General features: G+C 40.9%; 1 protein-coding gene across 8 annotated transcripts in view; it reads right to left on the bottom strand.

Annotated features, from left to right (window-relative positions):
• Window positions 1-20,335, bottom strand: part of NTRK3 (neurotrophic receptor tyrosine kinase 3) — a 932,433-nt gene that overhangs the window by 134,610 nt on the left and 777,488 nt on the right. Inside the window, exon 13 of one of the 8 annotated variants that reach the window (XM_029575292.1) lies at window positions 2,053-2,785. The exons of the other annotated variants lie outside the window; for them this stretch is intronic. Coding sequence (XP_029431152.1) covers window positions 2,667-2,785 — 119 coding nt within the window. The 3' untranslated portion in view covers window positions 2,053-2,666. Of the gene's footprint in view, window positions 1-2,052; window positions 2,786-20,335 lie in introns of those variants that run through there. 8 annotated transcript variants of the gene reach the window in all.

Raw genomic sequence — 20,335 nt, 5'->3', positions numbered from 1 at the left:
AATAGTGAGTAAAACCAAATTGGAAAGCAAGGGAAGTGGCAACAGAACAGCAACTGATTATGTATATTATTTTACCTTCATAAAAAGCTCCCTCACACAACTCTGATATTTTTAATTATTTTTGATTGATAGAAATGCACTATTTATGACACACCCAAGATATTATCACAAGGGACCTTTCATATCCACGGGGTCTGTATATTGCCTCCTGGCTTTAATCATAAAAGGCCCAATTCACTAAGCATTTTTCCCATAGAGACAGAATGGGAAAAAAAGCCATAGGAGTAGATTTTCAAACATGTGCATACTTCCCAGCACGGACATGCAGATTTTTTTTTTTTTTTTTTTAGCATGCACGCACCAGCGCGTGCATTTTAGAAAATCCATGGGCCGCACACACATGCGCACCAGATTTTATAATCCACGTGCATATGTGTAAATGGCGCATGCACGGGGGGGGGGGGGGGGGGGGGGAACTTTTGCAATTTCCATGCAGCAACGCATTCGGGCCTTCCCCAGTTCCCTCCCAGTCCGATCCAATTAAGGAGCGGACTGGGGAGGAACTTCCCTAACCCCCTACCTAAATTCCCCCCTTCTTCCCCTCTCCTTCCCACCCCCTAAACCCGGCATGCGAGAGGCCCGGCGCTTATGCACATACCGGGGTTTATGCCGGGCCCCTTCGAAAATTCGTTTGGCGCGCACAAGGCCCGGTCACGCGCATAATCCCCGGAATTAATGTGCACGGGCCTTTGAAAATCTACCCTTTAGTGAATCAGGCTCAAAGGTTGCTATTGCATTGCCCAAATAAAATCCTGGGTCCCTTAAATCTTTCTTCTTTCTAAAAATGTTTTTAATTGCAAATAAAACTGAAAACGACCACTAAAGGAATGATTCCAACTTAATTTTGAAAAGCTGAATATCCAAAGTCACCTTATCCCCGACATGGTCTCTGTTTTGAATCCATCTCTTCCTGCTACAGGAGGACATGTTCCTGGTGTTTCTCAGCAGACATTAGGTCAGCCAACGAGCCATTGGAATTCTGATTGGTTCTTGACGTCTGTTAAGATGGCAGCTCTGCGCTGACTTAAGAGCTACAAACCGAGAAAAGGCAGAAACAGATCTCCCTGAAGTAGAAAGCGCTGGTTTCCAAAACACGGGCCGTATCTGCCGAGAAACACCAGGAATGGACCCCCTGAAGCAGGAAGAAATGAAACACTATTTCAGAAGTAGAGTGACTTTGGATAGTCAGCCTTTTAAAGTTGGACTCATTCTTTTAATGGTTGTTTCCAGTTTTAATTGCAATAAAAAACTAAAATGTATAAAAGTAGAGTGATTTAACAGACCATGATTCTATTTGGGCACTGCAATAGTCCATGTTTATGAAGGTCCCCTTTTTATACTATATTGGGTGTGTCATAAGAGAGTTTTGTAGGGAGTTTGTGTACTGACCCTTGTATTCCCTCCATTGTACTGTATCACTCAGCAGTATTATTTACCAGCCACATTCATTATTGTCATTTTGTTTCCACTGATAGCCTATGACGTCAACACCAATGAAAACAGGATTCGATTACAATGAGACCATGAGGGCTGACAGATGAGGATGCCAAGTAGACAGAGCAGTGAAGATGGTGACCCCCAACTCCATTGTCTCTTCTAACCCCTGAATGTGTGACGTTGAACAAGCCATTTAACCTCTCTTTGTTCAATAAGGGATTTTAGGATCCTTGAGGGAGGGGGCATTGCAACCATGTGAATTATTTTACCCAGTGGATGCACTTTTTATATAAATATTACAACTACTATCAGAGGGAATGATACAGGTGGAGGCTGTCAATCATTCCCAAAGTATCACTTTAGTGTGTGGCTTTAATGAAAGACCGTGCCATAGGAAAAGCTTTTTTCTAATCTTGTGATTTCTTTTAGGAAACCATCATAGATGACTTGCATGATTATGGTGGCAGGGAGAGGCCAATGTGCCATAATAATCAAGTGTTTAAATCCTCTTTACCAAGCAGTAAAAATAAAAAAATAATTACAGAACACACAAAAAATTGTAAAACATTTCATTTAAAAATAATTACATTTTTTCTACTAAAAAGGAAATAGCTTATTTGATTCATCTTTTGCATTGCACTTATTTGTGCACAAAACTAGAAGCTTTTGGCCTTTTCTTACCAGTCTTCACTTTGCTAGTGACTTCCAAGACTCACAATCCCTGCTTTATGACATCACATTAGGTTGGCAAGGTAAAGGATGATGACATCATTAATAGAGTGATGTGAAGTCACAGGTTCACAAGGAGAACTCAAACACAGATTCCAAACAGGGAAACACAAGTGATTTTTTTTTCTTTAAAAAAACAAGTACAACTAGCTTTTATTATTTAGACAGATCCTTATTGGATTTATTTCCTCTTTATTTTGCTGCTGCTGTTCTTGTACCTTGCACGAGCATTTAGGGAGCGCGGCGATGGCCACTGGAGTCAGAACCACCCCTGGTACCATGTAAAGAGCAAGGTTTCTGCCGTTTTAAAAGTTTACAGGTGAAAATAAATGCAGTCCTGCGAGAGGAACTTTGATCCATAAGACCAGGTTCTTTACTTTTTCCCCCATTTTCTGAGAGCACAGCCTAAACTTGACACCAAAACAGGGAAGGTTAGAAGCTCAAAAGACGTGACGTCCTTTGCTGAAATAAACACCGACATCCTGGACATATATGCCTTGGTTAAGAGGTTTGGGATGTCCAGGGAGGCTTATTGTGTTCAACATAATTTCTCTGAAACCTACAAAAAAAAAGAAAAAACAAAGGCAAAATAAAGGAAAGAAAAAACAAAAATTGAAAAAAATATATCTTTAAAAGAAAAATAAGTAAATTAATAGCTTTATCAACATAAGAGTACAGTTAAAGAAAACCAACCTACATAGAATTTGTATTTATACAATAGTAAAAGAGTTCAAACAAGTAAATACCAAAATTATCAGCTGCCATTAAAATTCATCAGATAAATACAGAAGCTTGCATATTTTTTTATTTATTTTTTATTTTTTTTTAAATTTGTTCTCAAACTAACCAAGGGCAAATATCCTTCAAGTAACATTTTAGAACACCAAGTCTGTGACTCTGAACCAAGTCTTTAAGGACCACCCAGCCATTCTGGTTTGGAGGATATCTACTGTGAGAACAAATTTAGGGTTTTCCTGCCCCCTAGGGACTGTTGGAGCTGTCGCGCCCCTCACCCTATCCCAATAAGGTCAGATAACAGGGAGTAAAAGGTTTAAGGTACAGTTTCCTGCCTCCGTTCAGGGGTGGGTTCTGTGGCAGTTCTGAAATAAAATCCCATCTTTCATTTTACAACATAAAAATAAAGTAATTTTCCAACCTTGCTTGCGTCTGTACAATTTATTTTTCTTTTTATTGGGTGAGGGAAAGGGACCTCAAGCATAGGGAGAAGATATCACAGATAGGGATGGGAGGAGGAGAAGGCTGAGAGGGTCAGGGACAGGGAGAGGAAAGAAGGAGAACCAAGAATAGGGTAAGGAAAAGGTGAGAGTCCTAGGGATAGGGGAGGAGGGTGAGAAGGAATGAGGACTGGAGATAGAGGGAGAGCAAAGCGGCGATGGGGAGGATGAGTGATGGGAAAAGTCAAGAATATCTGGAGGAAGGGAAGGGGAGGGAGAGGAAGGAAGGTTCTAGGATTGGAGGAGGGGAGAAGGAAGTAAGGATGTCAGGCGGTAGGATCTAGGATCTGAGGGGAAGGGAGAGGTAGGAAGGAAGAGGGGGATATGATCTGAGAACAAGGGAGAGAGGATCTGAATTGTGGCGATGGGGGAAAGGGAGGGGGAAGGAAGTGAGTGTTCCTACCATGTTTTCGTCTTCTTCCCTTTGCATCCCCTCCCAATTGATGTGCCATAAACACACAAACAGACAAACCCACACTTATACAGGGCACCAGGACCTTCTCTCTCATACAAAAATACTGCTTTCACCATTGCCTTCGCTTTATCTCACACAGGTACATGCCCCCTCAGCTGATCCCCCAGCCTTGCCCATCACACCCCAATAATCTCCCACTCAAACTTTCTAAATCTTCCCGAAATGGTCCCCTTTTGGTATGTCTGCACAGATTCATGGCATCCCCTTCTATCCCTGAATAACAGGAGGAAAGGGGCTGGATTACAGAGCAGAGCAACTCTTCTTTGCTCTGACATTTCTGTTCTAGGCTTACCAACTTAACTACCATTCCCTAAAACCTGATTGGGAAGGGAGGGCCTGGATCAGGAAGCATAGGGCTGCTCTCTGGTGAACGAGATTCAGCACATCTGGAAAACAGTATACTTTCAACCAGCCTGATGCCCCCAGAGTTTTGCCACTCTAGGCAGAGGCATAGTGGGGGTCGATTTTTAAAGGAGCACAGGCAAGTCCATATGGATGCACCAATTTTATAACATGCACGCACCGGCATGCGCATGTTATAACATCTGGTGGCCACGCGCACATGCAACCTGGATTTTAAAATCCACGCGCGTATGTGCATGCATCGCGGTCAGGGGTGAATTTTCGCGAATTACATTCAGTGACGCAAGCAGGGCTTCCCCAGGCCGCTCCAATTAAGGAGCGAACTGGGAGGGAACTTCCCTATAGCCCTATCTAACCTTCTCACCTTTTCCCCTCTCCTCTCCTCCCCGACCCCTAACCCCTACCTATTAGGTTTTTTTGTTTTTCTACTTTCTTTGACTTCCCTGTTGAAGTAATCTCCATGTGCTGGCCAGCTGCCGGCATGCGCTTCCTCAGGACAGCGGCTAATGGCACTGTCCCGGCCCACCCTCCGCCCCTTTTTCAGGGCCTGGCACTTGTGCGCGTATCGGGACTTATGCTTGGCTGGGCCCTTTTGAAAATGCGCGCAGCGCTCACAAGGCCTGGCCAAGCCTGCAAGTCCCGATTTTTGCGCGCGCGGCCCTTTGAAAATCTGCCCGAGCATGCCTATTGGAAAATCCCAACCTGCAAATTTGGATGAAATATATTTGCATACCTTGGAGGCAATGCTCGCAAATATAGCTCATGCATATTCATCGTGCATATCCTAAAAATTGGACAGCTGGGTGATTCTCAAAGATCAGGTTGAGAATGACCTTCAGGAACAAATGGCAAGGCAATTCTTTTAAAAGACCTCTTTTCACTAGAATCAATGGCAACAGAGACCTCATTTGGCTTTCCAAATGGGAGCATCGAAAGCCCATCATTGTTTTAGATGGAACTAATATCCCTTAAAAAGAAGGTACTGTCTTTCAAAAAACAAGAATCACGGTATCATACTGAACTGACCACACATCTACAAATACTAGACCAAAAGCAAAATATTGTATGGGTTGACAAAACATATATTAAAGAGATTAACTGGTTCTTTGAACTTTTCTCTTGCTTCAAAATCCAACTATCGATTGTCTTCAAAAGGACAAATATTTCTTCCTGTATTGTTTTAGTATGGTTTGCATGGATGTAATCGTGTGCTTGTTGGGTTTTAAAGTCTGTGGCACTGTGTATGTTACTGGGGATTAAATTAAGCTAAAGTTTTCTTGGACCCTTAATTCTATGCATTTTAATCTGTGTTAACGCTTACTTTTAAATACGTTTTTTTGAAATGTAATACATTTTTGCTATGTTTCTATGTTGAATTCCCCTTGTTTATTTTTTGTACTTTATAATCGGGAAACGTGTTGTTACCTTCTTGTTTTGTCACCACGCAGGTACGTTAGCCATGTTATATGTGATTTTAATTTTGTTTTCTGATTTTATATGTTTGTGTTCCCTACCTTCAATGTTGGATTTGTGTGGGATATAAGTTTTCTTAAATAAATTATATATAGCTTGTTTTAAGGCCATATTGCTTTATGGCTATAATATTTTATGGTCGTAAACCAATATGATGCTGATCAGTGCCATTTTTTAAAGAGGACCCAGTGTGACTATCGATGCAGCACTACAGGAGGAATGGGAGGGACCACAGAGGGGTTCCGTTTGTTTTCTGTTTTGGGGTTTTTGGGGAGTTTTTTGGACTAAAATACATGTGTGACATGACAAAATCTCTGTTCTAAGAACAACCATAGTGACCCAGGAGCATCCCATAGACTAAGATTTAACGATAACAAAAGAGCTCCACATCATGGACAAAAAATGTGCTTAAGAGCCATATTGCTTTACAACCGTAATGCTTCATGGCACTAACCAGCACCATTTTTAAAGAGTACCAAATTGGGAATCACTGTTGCCCCTTTCAGCCTTGATGCACCACTATGGAAGGGGTAAAGGGGTAAAAGGGGGTGGTGGTGAAGGCCATGGGTTTTTAGTTGTTTTATTTCTGGCAAATAGTGCACATTATTTGCCAAAATGAAAAAAAAGTGTGTGTGTGTGTGTTTGTGTGTGTGTGTGTGTGTGAGTGTAGGGAGAGGAGATTCTGCACAGGGTCAGGATTTAGTTTGAAACAAAAGCAAAAATGAAAAAGACCATTTTCAGTTCAGAGTACAAATTTCTTTCAGACAAATGCACAACCCTATAGAGTATGATGCTCCTTTATATTTATAGAGGCAACGTTAGAATGCGGCTTCTTTCATTGTTAAGCACTTATCCACTCTTAGATCCTGTTTCCAAAAAGCGATTATCTATTTTAAGAAGAACTCTTTGCTGTTGGCACATTATTAGGGAGATAAATTGGTTTCCGCTTGTCTTTCTAGGGTTTGTTTTCTTCCTGGGTTGCTCAGAATGTAATCCAGTTGACTATAATTTTGCTTTTTTTTTTTTAATTTTTGTACTTCGTTTGCCAAGCTTTCTAAACAATTTGCAGAACAGTAGATTACGCCAAAAGAGGTCAGATGGACCTCATAGAGAAAGTGAATGCATCTGATGAGTCTCCTGATTAAAATTACTTGCATTTTCTGTTAGGTCTTTCACATATCATGCCAGCCACTGTAGACAGCTGTCTGGGGGATTATCTAGCTGGACCCAACCAGCCATGGGGCTCCTATGCAACACTCACTAAGATCCAAAAAGTTGCTGTGGGATCCTCATGGTCAGTCCATGGATCTCCAAAGGTTGGCTGATGTGTGATGAACAGTGATGTGTATTAATTTTAAACAAATGGCACTTCTGAGCCAGAAATGGCCTTGCAGGTAATACCTAAAAATTGTTGGGTATTTTTGTTTTGTTTAAAAAAAAAAAAAAGGCTTCCCTGGACCCCATGGGCCCCCATTGCTGATTTCATTTTACCCTTTTTTTTTTTTTTTTAATTGCATTTTGGGGAATAAATGTAACTTGAAAATCAGTCGACCTTGGAGTCCTTGTGGACAACATACTAAATTCCTTAGCTCAGGGCATGGTGGTGGCAGTCCAAAAAACAAAACAAAACAGTGCCATTTTTAAAAGGATTGAAGCAGGTCAAGAGCATGTGTACATCGCTCCTGCATCTTTCTTCCAGGATCCTACAGAAGAGGTAAGTGGGAACCGGGAGGTCCCTGGCCCTCGCAAATTTATTAGAGATTTGGGGGGGGGGGGGGATGAGGACCTTAGGGGCTTGGGGGAAGGGAGAGATTCCAGCTGGGTTTGGCTCAGACCAGCAGGATAGCCCCAGGCCCTGACGGATTCGTCCGGGGGTGGGTGGGAGGGGGTTTAGATGGACCTTGGGTCCAAGAAGGCCATAAATTTTAACAAAACAAAAATATCCATTAATTTTCAGGGATTTTCATGCGAGGCCATTTATTTGTTCAGATGTGCCATTTGTTTAAAATGAATAAACATTACTATTCATTACATCTATCCTGCAAATCAGACCACTTTGTGCCCAACTTTATACAGCTCTGCTGTAGCACTGCAGTGAGAATTAAGTATTTGATTACTGATCCTGATTACATCTGTTTCAAAGGTTCTCTCCCTTTATGTATACCTTGATATTAAAAGGGCACTTCATTTTGAGATATCTCACTCAACACATTCAGTGATTTGACATATAAATTATTACTGTACAAGCAGACACAGCAATATGATAACTCATAAAATCAACTCAAAATTGCCTTCTAGGAAAGCTGTTATGTAAAAAGTAAGATCACCACAGAGTTTAGTCAACTAGTCATTGCAGATAGTCTCAGTATGACATTTCCTATTGTGGTTGTCTGTTCCCCTCCAGACCTGCCAAAGTATCTCAGGAGAACAGGAAGATGATATGGCAAACAAGAAGTTAAAAAACATAGTAACATAGTTAATGATGACAGATAGAGACCAAAATGGCCCATCCATATTGTTAGGGTAATAACCGCTGCTCCGAACAGGTACTCCCATGCATAAATATAGACTTTGGGGTCAATATTTAAAAGCGAGTCAGTTAGCTATGTTAGTTTGTTAGAACATAAGAACATAAGATTTGCCATACTGGGTCAGACTAAGGGTCCATCAAGCCCAGTATCCTGTTTCCAATAGTGGCCAAGCCAGGTCACAGGTACCTGGCAAGATACCAAGGGTTAGATAGATTCCAAGCTACTTATCCCAAGAATAAGTAGTGGATTTCTGCAACTCTACCTTAATAATTGTTAATGGTCTTTTCTTCCAGGAACTTGTCCAAACCTTTTTTTAAATGCAGCTATACTAATATCTTTCACCACATCCTCTGGCAATGAATTCCAGAGCTTAATTGTGCATTGAGGGAAAAAATTCTCTTAATAGTTTTAAATGTATTACCCAGTAACTTCATTATGTGTCCCTGGTCTTTGTAATTTTTGAAAGAGTAGACAACTAATTAACGTTTACTCGTTCCATTCCACTCATTTTATAGATCTTTATCATATCTTCCCTCAGCTGACTCTTCTCCAAGCTGAAAAGTCCTAACCTCTTTAGCCTTTCTTCATAGGGGAATTGTTCCATCCCCTTTACCATGTTGGTTGCCCTTCTCTGTACCTTTTCTTATTCTGCTATATCTTTCTTGAGATGTGGTGACCAGAACTGAACACAATACTCAAAATGTGGTCGCACCATGGAGCGATTAAGAGGAATTATGATATTCTCTGTTTTATTTTCTGTTACTTTCCTAATAATCCCTAGCATTCTATTTGCTTTCTTCGCTGCTGCTGTACACCGAGCAGAATATTTCAATGTATTTTCAACAATGACACCTAGATCCTTTCCCTGAGTGGTGACTCCTAATGTGGCACCTTGCATTTTGTAGCTATAATTTGGGTTTCTTTTCCCTAAGTGCATCACTTTGCACTTATCTACATTAAATTTCAATTACCATTTGCATTTCCAGTCTCCCAGTTTTGCAATGTCCTCTTGCAATTTCTCATAATCCTCTTGTGATTTGACAACTTTGAATAATTTTGTGTCATCAGTAAATTTGATCACTTCACTTATTTTTCCCATTTCCGGCTCATTTATAAATATAGTAAAAATCATTGGTCCCAGAACAGATCCCTAGGGCTCTCCACTATTTATCTTTTTCCATTAGGAAAATTTAACAATTAGCCCTACTCTCTGTTTTCTATCTTTTAACCAGTTGGCAATCCACAATAGGACATACCAACTATCCCATGACTTTCTAATTTCCTCTCTCATGAGGGACTTTGTCAAATGCTTTCTGAAAATCCAGATACACTATATCAACTGGCTAACCTTTAGGGGCTCATTTTCCAAAGCGATCGCACGCAAAAAGTCCCTTTTCGCGTGCGATCACTAAATGGGGGTGGAGTCGGGGAGGCGTCAAGACCGGAACAGGAGGAGTCAGACTGGTACTGGGACAGACACTGCAAAGACATCATGGACAGCGAAAAGGTAAGAACCCTTTTCGCTGCCAATTTTGCGCCCAATAGCACCACCTTTTATGATGGCGCTATTGGGTGCGAAAGCCGGCAGCGATCATTCTGCCCCCCCTGTACCACGCGATTCAAAGAGCCCGGTGGTATTAGAGAATCCAGGCCTTAGTTAGCTGTACAGACATATCTAGCTAACTAGCATAGCTGTGCTGTTGAATAGCCCTATAGAAATCGCTACTTAGACGGATAAGTCTTATTCATCTAATGTTTGACATGCTATGAGCATGTCTAGCTTAGCCGGATCAGTTATCCATCTAAGGCTAAATATCATCTACTTAGCTGGAGAACTTATCCAGCGAAATTGTGCTGGCCATTCCCCACCCACAAGTTCTGGCTAACTAGATAGCTGGATAAGTCACTTATCCAGCTATCTAGCAGCCACTGAATATAACCGGATATTTATCAGCCGCAGTTGAATAAGTTATATTTATCTATCTGGCATCTGAATATTGACCTCATTGGGTTTAACAGAGGTTATTCCATTCCTTCATTTCCATCATCTAACCACTAATTATCCTCTGTGTTTGTCCCACATCCATTTGAATTCCATTACCTACTTGTCTTCACTACTTCTTTCAGGAAGGCATTCCATACATCCATCACCCTTTCCATAATGAAATATTTCCTGACATTGGTCCTGAGTCTTCCCCCTTGGAGTTTCATATGGTGACCCCTAGTTTTACAACTTCCATTCCACTGGAAAAGGTTTGATTTGTGTGCATCATTAATTCCTTTTTACCTCAACACGATGGTGATTGCTAGACCAGTATCATGGTGTGCTTTACTCTTGGCATATCTATCTTCACTGATTTTAAAAATTATTATTGGAAGACAACTGGCTACTTATTAGGATTAATATATCTAGGAAAAATAATCCTGAAACTACAGCATTTGTAGAAAGGCATACTTCAATAAAAACTCCCTCTGCCAAAAAAACAAATAAAGCACATTCCTATCCCTCTCTTAAATACAGAAAGGACCTGACTGATGAAAGGTTTATACCTTAGGCACAAAATGGAGAGAAACCCCCACATAAATCAGGTTCAGCTTGCATCATACTACCACTACTATTTTTAAACACTTAACATTCAATACATATATATATTTCTTTTCTAGCTGAGGTCAATTTTTAACATGAATAAAGGGTTTATATTAGAAAAGCAATTCACAACATAAATCTGGAATTGACAGGAATGGTCAAATAGATGTCAAATCTGTTACAACCCAGTGGCACCAGCCCAAGGCACAAATCACATTAGGTAATTACACTACAGACTCAACACTACCATCAACAGTGCAGTCCTATAATCGTAAGCCTTTTGTGGGATCACTGAAAACGGTGACATTTAAAAAGAAAGGGTGGCAGGTTTGTTGTAAGTTCATTTGACATTTATTTAACCATTTCCTACTCTTAATCCAAAATTAAACCACTACCCACAAACCTAATTCCAGTCAAGCAGAGTCCAAGCAGTGCCTTAGTACAGACTCAGGAATGACTACCATTGTCACACAGGGAGAATACTTTTCAAACAGCAGCGCACAGCAGCATATATGCATGTATTTTGCCGCATGCATATTTGCTATAGTATTTTATAATATGCACATATGATATGTGCACATTTTATACAATACGTGTAATTCTACAATGCAGCACACGTGCATACATAGGCTTACATGCAAATTGCATGCAATGTATTCGCACCATGTATATCAATGGACTAACCTTGCGTACTTTACCCACTTATTTTAAATATATACATGTGTATATTTTATGCATGAAAGTCCCGAGATACAGGTGTAAGTCGGCCAATTTTAAACAATGCCACTCATTGAGGAAATTAACCAGTTTACCAATTAGTCTACCAGTTCTCCCAGTCCTTCGCCACGTAATCGAGACCCTCCTGGTTCTTGAGCCTGAACTCCTCCAGTCCACCATAACCTCCAGCCCTATCAGTACTATACAATAAACACGTTTAATATCACTTATACCACATAATTAGCAGGTGTAAAAATATGCGAGCAAGTTAGAAAACGTGTATTTTATGCATGCAACATTTTGAAAATTACCTTTTAGAGTGTGTTTTGCTTTATGGTATGCAATCAAAATATTTTAAGCATATCAATTACGTCATTGGGACCTGTTAACAAAACATAAGGTCTTTGAAGAGGAACCAATTTTTACTTTAAGTAGATGCTCCAGTTTAAGAGACCAACTTGTCTTTTCTTTATTTCCACAATGGGAGCAACTTGACATTATCAGTGTGGGTCAATATCAGTGTGGGAACTGCTCAATGTATGAAAACTGTCTTCAGATACAGTTTTCTGCACATCCAAGCTTAAGTTAAACCATACTCTATGTAGAAGGTTTGATTGTAACACTATGCAGGTTATCTCTGCTACAGTCTGTCCTTGTCATAGGTCAAACTTATCCTCTAGGAACTTATCCAAACCTTTTTTAAACCAAGTTACACTTGTGCAGTAACCACATCCTCTGGCAATGAATTCCAGAACTTAATTATGCATTGAGTGAAAATATGATTATATGTCTAGCAGTCTTTCTTCAAAGAAATTTTACCATTTGGTAGTTTGCCCTTGGTTGTGTTTGTTTTTTTTTTACAAGTAATGATTATAAGAGTATACATGCATATCGGATGGCATAATAATAATGTACTATTTATGATCTGTTTTTTTTCACCCTTGTTAGAAATGGGATTGTTTTGTTTTAAAGGCATATAAGGAGTGTTTCATGCATACACTGCTTGATTGGAATTAAGTTTATGGTTTATAATTTTGGATTAACAGTGGGGCGGATTTTAAGAGCCCTGCGCGCCGGTGCACCTATGTTCAATAGGCCTACCGGCGTGCGCAGAGCCCCGGGACTCGCGTAAGTCCTGGGGTTTTCCAGGGGGGCGTGTCGGGGGCGGGGCCGAGCGGCACGCCGTTTTTGGGGCGGGACGCGGCGTTTCGGGGGCGGGCCCGGGGCCACGCCCTCCAGAACTGCCCCCGGGTTGCGTCTAGGTGCGCCAGCGGCCCGCGGGGATTTATTTCTCCCTCTGGGAGGCGTAAATCCCCCAACAAAGGTGGGGGGGGGTTAAGACAGGGCCGGGGGGGTGGGTTAGGTAGAGGAAGGGAGGGGAAGGTGAGGGGAGGGCGTTAGCGAATTCCCTCCGAGGCCGCTCCGATTTCGGAGCGGCTTCGGAGGGAACGGAGGTAGGCTGCGCGGCTCGGCGTGCGCCGGCTACACGGAATCGGTAGCCTTGCGCGCGCCGATCCAGGATTTTAGCGGCTACGCGCGTATCTACTAAAATCCCGCGTACTTTTGTTGGCGCCTGGAGCGCCAACAAAAGTACGCCAACGCGCCGTTTTTGAAAATCTACCCCAGTGGGTTTATATGCAGCCCTTCTGCAATATAGAGTTGCTTTTTTTTTTTGCCTTTTGCTTTCAACCATTTCCTGTCAATTCTTGATTTGTAGAATCGCTTCCCTACCACTTATTAACTTTCTGTTACTTAAACCTAAACTTATAAATATACCTGGAATTATATCTGATAATACACATATTACTTGTTAAAAAGCTGCAAGAACCTTCAAAATTGCCCCATTAACTTCCTTCTCACGCTAAACAATGCTGCCCATGTGGGTACTTTAGGACTTATCTTTTTAATCTTGCCATTCATGCATAGCTACCTACTTGAGATCTTATTTTTGTTTCCATTTTTTTCCTTTCTGCTTTAATCTTGCCATGTGCTTTAATCCTGCTTTTGTTACTCCATTGTTTTGATTGTTCCCGGTTTTTATGTTAAGGGCACTGCATGAAATGTGCTCTGTAAATAAGGTGAATTACTTTGAATAAAAATGAATGCCAATCACTAAGCCCATTGATTCTGTGATCTTGCATCTACTTTTACTGAGTTGCTATGATCCTTAGGGATTCATCCTTCTTTCTCCATACTATTTAACAGCGAGATCTTAAGTCATGCTGAAATTTTATTTGAAAACTTAATCCTTGAAAAAAAAAAAATGCCTTGGATACAAAAATACTCCTAAAGATTTTAAGTGGAGAATTCTCATAGTCAAACTGGACATGGAAAAATCTAGATTGTTTTTAGGCTGTAATACCATTTAATGAAAGAATTACCCAAACCAGTTTTTCACCGTGAGCTTTTTGAGACTATGGGCCTCATTTTCCAAAGCTATCGCAGGCTTGCACTACTGAAATCGGGGCGGAGTCGGCACCGGAAGAGGAGGAGTCGGGGGCGTCACTGGGGCCGACTCAGCGAGGACGGCACGCACAGCGGAAAGGTAAGGCCCTTTTCGCTGGCTATTTCGCGCCCAATAACTACACCTTCTATGGTGTAGTTATTGGGCGCGATGCCGGCAGCAATCACATCAAGGAAGTGCGATCGCTGCCGGACCGCCCCCCCCCCCGTTAGCGTGATTTTTTAAAGTATCGCAGGCCTGCGCCAGCCATCCAGTGCTCCCTCCATGTGACAGGGGCCGGCTAATGGCACGGATACCCTGTCACATGGTAAGGGCAAAGGCCATCAGTGCCATTTTTATTAGTGGCAGCTGACGGCCCGAGAGTGGGAGATTGCTCCCGGGACCCCCACTGGACCAACCAGGTACCTGTAAAATGTTTTTGGGGGGGGGTCGGGAGGGTGGGGGAAGCAAAGAGATTAGTTTTAAAGGGCCGGGTGGGTTTTTTGTTTATCGGCTCGGGTGCAGCAGATAAACAAAACCGCGATCGGGCACGATGAAAAAAAAACCACATGTGAATCGGAACCGGAATCCGAACCGATTCCGGTTCCGATTCACATCTCTAAAGAAGATAGCCAAATAAAGCTTCTTGCCAGGTTCTCCTGGATGTACAGGCTCATGGCCTCAGTCTCTGGAACAGATAATGGGTAGACCCTTCTCCTTGGGGGTACTTGCCTGAAGAAGGTCGATAACACAGTTGTAAGAGCAGTGCGGAGGCAGGATTTCAGCCCACTGCTTTGAGAATACATTGGCGACTACAGCATACTGTGGTGGGATCCCCAGTATAGTGGCAGCCAGAGTCAGTCGGGCCATGGAAGAACAGATGTGAGACAAGTGGTGAAACAGGAGGAGCTCTAATGTCTCAGCTCCAGTGACTGCCAGTCAATGTCTGGTTGGTGGTGGTCAGAGAAACCAGAGGATAACCAGATTCATGTCCCGGGAAGATGTTCTCCTTGTGGAAGAGACTGGCCCGAAGGGTGAGAAGCATTGCAGTCTCAGAGACATCTTGGAAGAGGATCTCTGTATACTGAGGAAACAATTACCAGGTGTACCAGGATGGTGGTAGGAATTGATGTTTTTGAATCAGTGCTTGGTCAATGAAATTCCCTTCCACTCCAGAATCCAAGAAGGCCTCTATATCCAGCTGACAATGCTCAATGGAAATGAACATAAGAACCATTAGCTGTGGAGAGGAGAGGTTCCAACCTAGGGTTGCCTCCTTGATAAACCCTAGGCACAGGAGTTTCCTGATTTCCCAGGAAGACTAGCGGTTGGAAATGAGGGAAAGTTACTACCATTAACCAATTAGCCATGATGCTTATGATGCACCTGCAACTGACTGTGGGGAAAAGGTGAATTAAATTCAGAAGACAGACACCGCTAGACCCACAGCACAGTTTATAAACTCATGTGTTGTGTTCTCCTTCACAGAATTTGTCAAATGTTCCTTCATTATCTGCTGTCCACATGGCCACTACAAAGTCTACAGCGCTTTTAGTTTTGGGTCCAGAGCTTTGGAATTCTTTTCCATGAGAGATATGGAGTGATAGTGCTTATTTGAATTTTAGAAAAAAGGTAAAACATAATTTGTTTATGGAAGCTTTAAATTGATGTTATGTTTTATAATTTTTTATTTTAATTTGTATTAGTGTAATCCACATTGATAATTTGGAAATGCGGAATATAAATAAATTGGAAATAAATAAAAATATAAAATTCTACGATAAATCTCCATGCATCCACTTATGCATGCAAATCCAGAAATGAGAGGACGTTTAAAAGATATCCTTTAAGATGCTTGTTATTTGTTATTTGCAATTTATTTATTTTATTTATATACCGCAGTACGTAAAGAAATACATCACCGCGGTTTACATTTAACAATAACTTAGCAACATGCTTTACATTGACATTATTAATAGGTATTAAATAAACTAAATTCCATATAACAGTTTTGACGGAAAACAGGCTGAACAGACTGTAGACCATCCAATAAAGTATAACATACAATTAAAATATTGATGTAACTATTAAACCTTAACAAACCAACACAAAAACTAAATAGTATCTAAAACAATACCGGTTCTGAGTGTGGATAATTTGGCATAATTGATAAAGATTTGTGGTAAAGCGAGCCGTGTCACATGCAAATACGTGAAAAGCAGCTTTTTAATATAAAAATGGCTTAATATGGATCACGAGAATCGGATGATGGAAAAAGCCCTTTATTAAATATTGCCCGATTCTGGCTGAGTTTCGCTCTTATATATAGAGCTGCCTCAGGGGCAACTAGAAGGGAACGTTTATTTCCAGCGCGCCCCCCCAATTTCCCCTCCCTTCCCCTACCTAACCCACCCCCCAGCCCTAACTAAATCCCCCCCCCCCCACTTTTGTTAAGAAAGTTACGCCTGCCCAAGGTGGGCTGCCGGCGTGCCATTCCCCGGCCCGGGGGCTGGTTCGGAGACCTCAGCCATGCCCCTGGAATGCCCCCGGGCCGGCACCACGCCCACAGCTCCGCCCCTGGAACACCTCCGAATGCCGCACCACCCCGACGCGCGTCCCGGGGCTTTCCGCGCGCCAGCGGCCTATGCAACATAGGCGCGCCGGAGCGCAAGTCCCCTGCACGCGTAAATCTGGCTGGATTTATGCGTGCAGGGCTTTTAAAATCTGCCCCACAGCTTTTACCTGGTAGACTCACTTTAGAATATTGGCACATTCTGCAATCGTTTACGTGCATTGCTGATTTTATTTCTCTGTTTATTGGTTAACATTTTTACTATTGTAAGTCACTGTGGGCATTTGTTTGACTCATAAGCATAATAACAATAAATAAATAAATACAAGATTCATTTGACTTTGCAGACTTTTATATGTAAATTTTGACTTTGATCTTTATACAAGGCATGCAAATTGAAGCCACAGTCAATGAGAAACTCTGCATCATAATGCAAAATAGTACTGTCACTGGTGGCAAAATGTCACAGTAACATAGCAGCTGTTGTCAGATGAGGACCATTTGACCTAAGCAGACTGCAAAGTAAGAGTCAGAAGAAATATATCAGATATGCACTGAACAGAAAAGCTCTCATTCAAGACAGAGATGTACAGAAGTTGAGAAGTTTGCTCCTGGAAGATATTGGTTTAACCATATATTACGGTTGCTCGCCAAACATTTTGTTTTGTTTTTTTATTACAATAGAATAAACAATAGAAAAATAAAAAAGGAAGAAAACAATGGTAGATCCAGTCAAAACAAAATACCTGAATGTAATCCACTTTGAAGTGCCTAAAAGGTGGAATATAAATTAAACACAAATATAAATAGAAACTGGCCCGCCAAGCTCCTTCCCTTCCAGATACCCTACACCACCATCTTACCCCATCTATGCGTCTTCCAATTCCCAGTTGCCTCTCGTCAACCAATGCTAGTTTTCAAAATGGCCACCAGTTAACCTGAGTTTTACGCTGCTATATTTTATGGCAGATTCTGCAAATGGTAGTTTTAACTCATCTGGACAACTGCAATGCAATCTATGTGGGACAAGTTCAGTAGGCAATCATCAAACTAAAGACACCCTGCATTGCAACCACCATTTCAATCACTGGTTACAGAAAGTCGGAACAGGCTTCCCCCTCCTAAGCGTGCTACACTGGCTTCTAATCATCAAAATTAAAATTCTATCATTTACGTTCTAGGCGGTAATGGTACAGATATGCTTTTGTTGAAAGAGAAAATTTTAATTAAATTTCCAATTTGTTTAATTTAGTTTTAGAAATGAAACATAAGAAAAATGGATTCAATTTTGTTTTCCTTCATTTTTTTTTTAAGTTGTCACCTGTCAGCAAGTCCATGGATTTTTCATATCTGCAACAAAATTCAATCTAGCAGTTAAACAGCCTTGGCTGTTGATCCCTTGTGACATATCCTATGAACAAGTATTGCTTCCTACTATTACTGTCCTTAACATGCATTGATTCTTGACCTTAATATGTACACATAAAACCCCTCAACCCAAAAAGTTCACCTTGTTCTTTATTCTGATAACATGCATAGATTTTCAGCCTCAATGTCAATACATACAATTCTCAATCCTTAAGTCCACAATAAGTTTATTGTAATATGCTTCAGCTGTACCTCCAGTGTTTAACTGTACCTACATTGTAATCTGCTGCCAGCAGTCCTCTAGCATGCTTGTGATTCACTTTGCATTGATTGTCCAGTCATGATAGCCAGAATAAAAATTAAAAAATTAAAGTAAAAACCAACCTTTTATTAAACTTTGAATAGTGATACTATGACACTGTTGAAGCTGCAGATCATCAGTACTGAACCCTTATATTTAGATTTTATTGCATTGTATTCCCTTGTATTTATCATCCAATAGGAAGAAAAACACATTCAGTATACTTGCTAGAATATTGATTAATTGCTCCTTTACTTCTGTAGGAGGTAGTAAGATGAGAGCAGAAAGGCATCAAATACTAAATATTGTAGAGTTGAAATGCTCCTACTTAGAACTTTAACTCTGGAAGCATCATTTGACCTGGTATTTTATTTACCTCCTCCCTCTACTACAGAAGAAAATAAACTGCAACAATTTAATCATTGGAAAGGAAAGCTTCCCACCATGATTTTTTTGGGCACCAAGATAAGGAGAAACAAGGACACTAATACAATAAATGACTCCTAGAACATATCAAGAAAGGGAATGGATGAAAATCTATTGAAAATAAAGTCCATATTTGTTAACATTTGTACCTTTGTTGGCAAAATCTAGATTCCTTATTAATACCACTATTGGGTTGAGCATCTAAGCCTACAGACAAATAATTGTTCATCTTGTGCTAATACAACATAATGAGCATAATTTAAATTGCATTTCTCCTTTATTCAATATTATTGTCATTAATATCTAATTTACTATAAATTATTAAGATTAGTAATGCACAAAGAAGAAGGGTAAATGGGCCTGCCTAATCAGCGAGGTGATAAACTAAGGTGAGTCAGCATTAAATGTAATATAAAAAGGATGGACCACAATAGAAATACATTTATTTTATTTAACAATTTTATATACCGACCTTCATAGTAGATTACCATATCGGATCGGTTTACAGTTTAACAGAGGGAAAAAACTAGAGTAACAAATTCACGTAAACGAAAGATAACCAAAGCAGGAATAAGTCAAAGTTACAATCAACAGGGGGCAGGAACTTGGAAGCTTGCAACAAGCTGGAAAGAAGAAAAGGCCAGTAAAGTAATTTTACCGTAGAGTACAAGTTACAAACTTAAGAACGGTGCTTTAATCTGAAGTCTAAGAGTCCATTTATTTTTTTCTTTGAGAAACGGAGTGACAGGCTGGGTAAGAAAGAAGGCCAGCTAGTGATTGTCTGGTGGTTCAGGGAAGGCTTGGAGAAAGAGCCAGGTTTTAAGTCTTTTCCTGAAAGTTAATAGGCATGGCTCCAGTCTGAGGTTTGATGGGATACTGTTCCAGATGGAAGGGCCTGCTGTTGAAAAGGCTCTGTCTTTGGTCGTAGCGAGGCGTGTAGCTTTAGTGGGTGGAACATTAAGAGTGCCTTTGTAAATGTCTCTAGTTGGGTCTGTTAGAGGAGTAAAGTTTGAAAGGTATTTCTAGGTCAAGTTGAAGTTGATGATGGATGGTTTTATGGATTAAGGTGATTGATTTGTATAGAATTCTGTAATTTACTGGTAACCAGTGTAAGTTCCTGAGAATTGGTGATATGTGTTCGTAGCGGCTGGTACTGGTCAACAATCTTGCTGCCGCATTTTGAATCATCTGAAGAGGTTTGGTAGTGGATTTGGGGAGTCCTAGTAGAAGGGCGCTGCAGTAGTCTATTTTGGCGAACAGTAGCGCTTGGAGGACTGTCCTGAAGTCGTGGAAGAATAAGAGAGGTTTAAGTCGTTTTAAGACCTGTAATCTGTAAAAGCAATCTTTCGTTGTTGAATTGACCATTTTCCTTAGGTTTAGTCGATTGTCTAGAATCACCCCAAGATCTCTAACCTGCTTACATGTGATGTGGGGGTTGAGTGGTGTTGGTTGGTGGATATTGATATCATTTGAGGAGATGATATAGAAATACATGAAAACACGAGACTATCTTGGGGCACTTCAAATCAGCAGAACTGAATCTGCCATGAGGGATGCCAGACAACACGACTAGAAACACGACACCAAGACTGGTTCTCTGCTGGATAGGGAGGTGAGG

Source organism: Rhinatrema bivittatum, chromosome 13, assembly GCF_901001135.1.
Source record: "Rhinatrema bivittatum chromosome 13, aRhiBiv1.1, whole genome shotgun sequence".
Classification (NCBI taxonomy): Eukaryota; Metazoa; Chordata; class Amphibia; order Gymnophiona; family Rhinatrematidae; genus Rhinatrema; species Rhinatrema bivittatum.
Note: the sequence above shows the minus strand (reverse complement) of the source record. Positions and strands in the feature narration are given on the sequence as shown.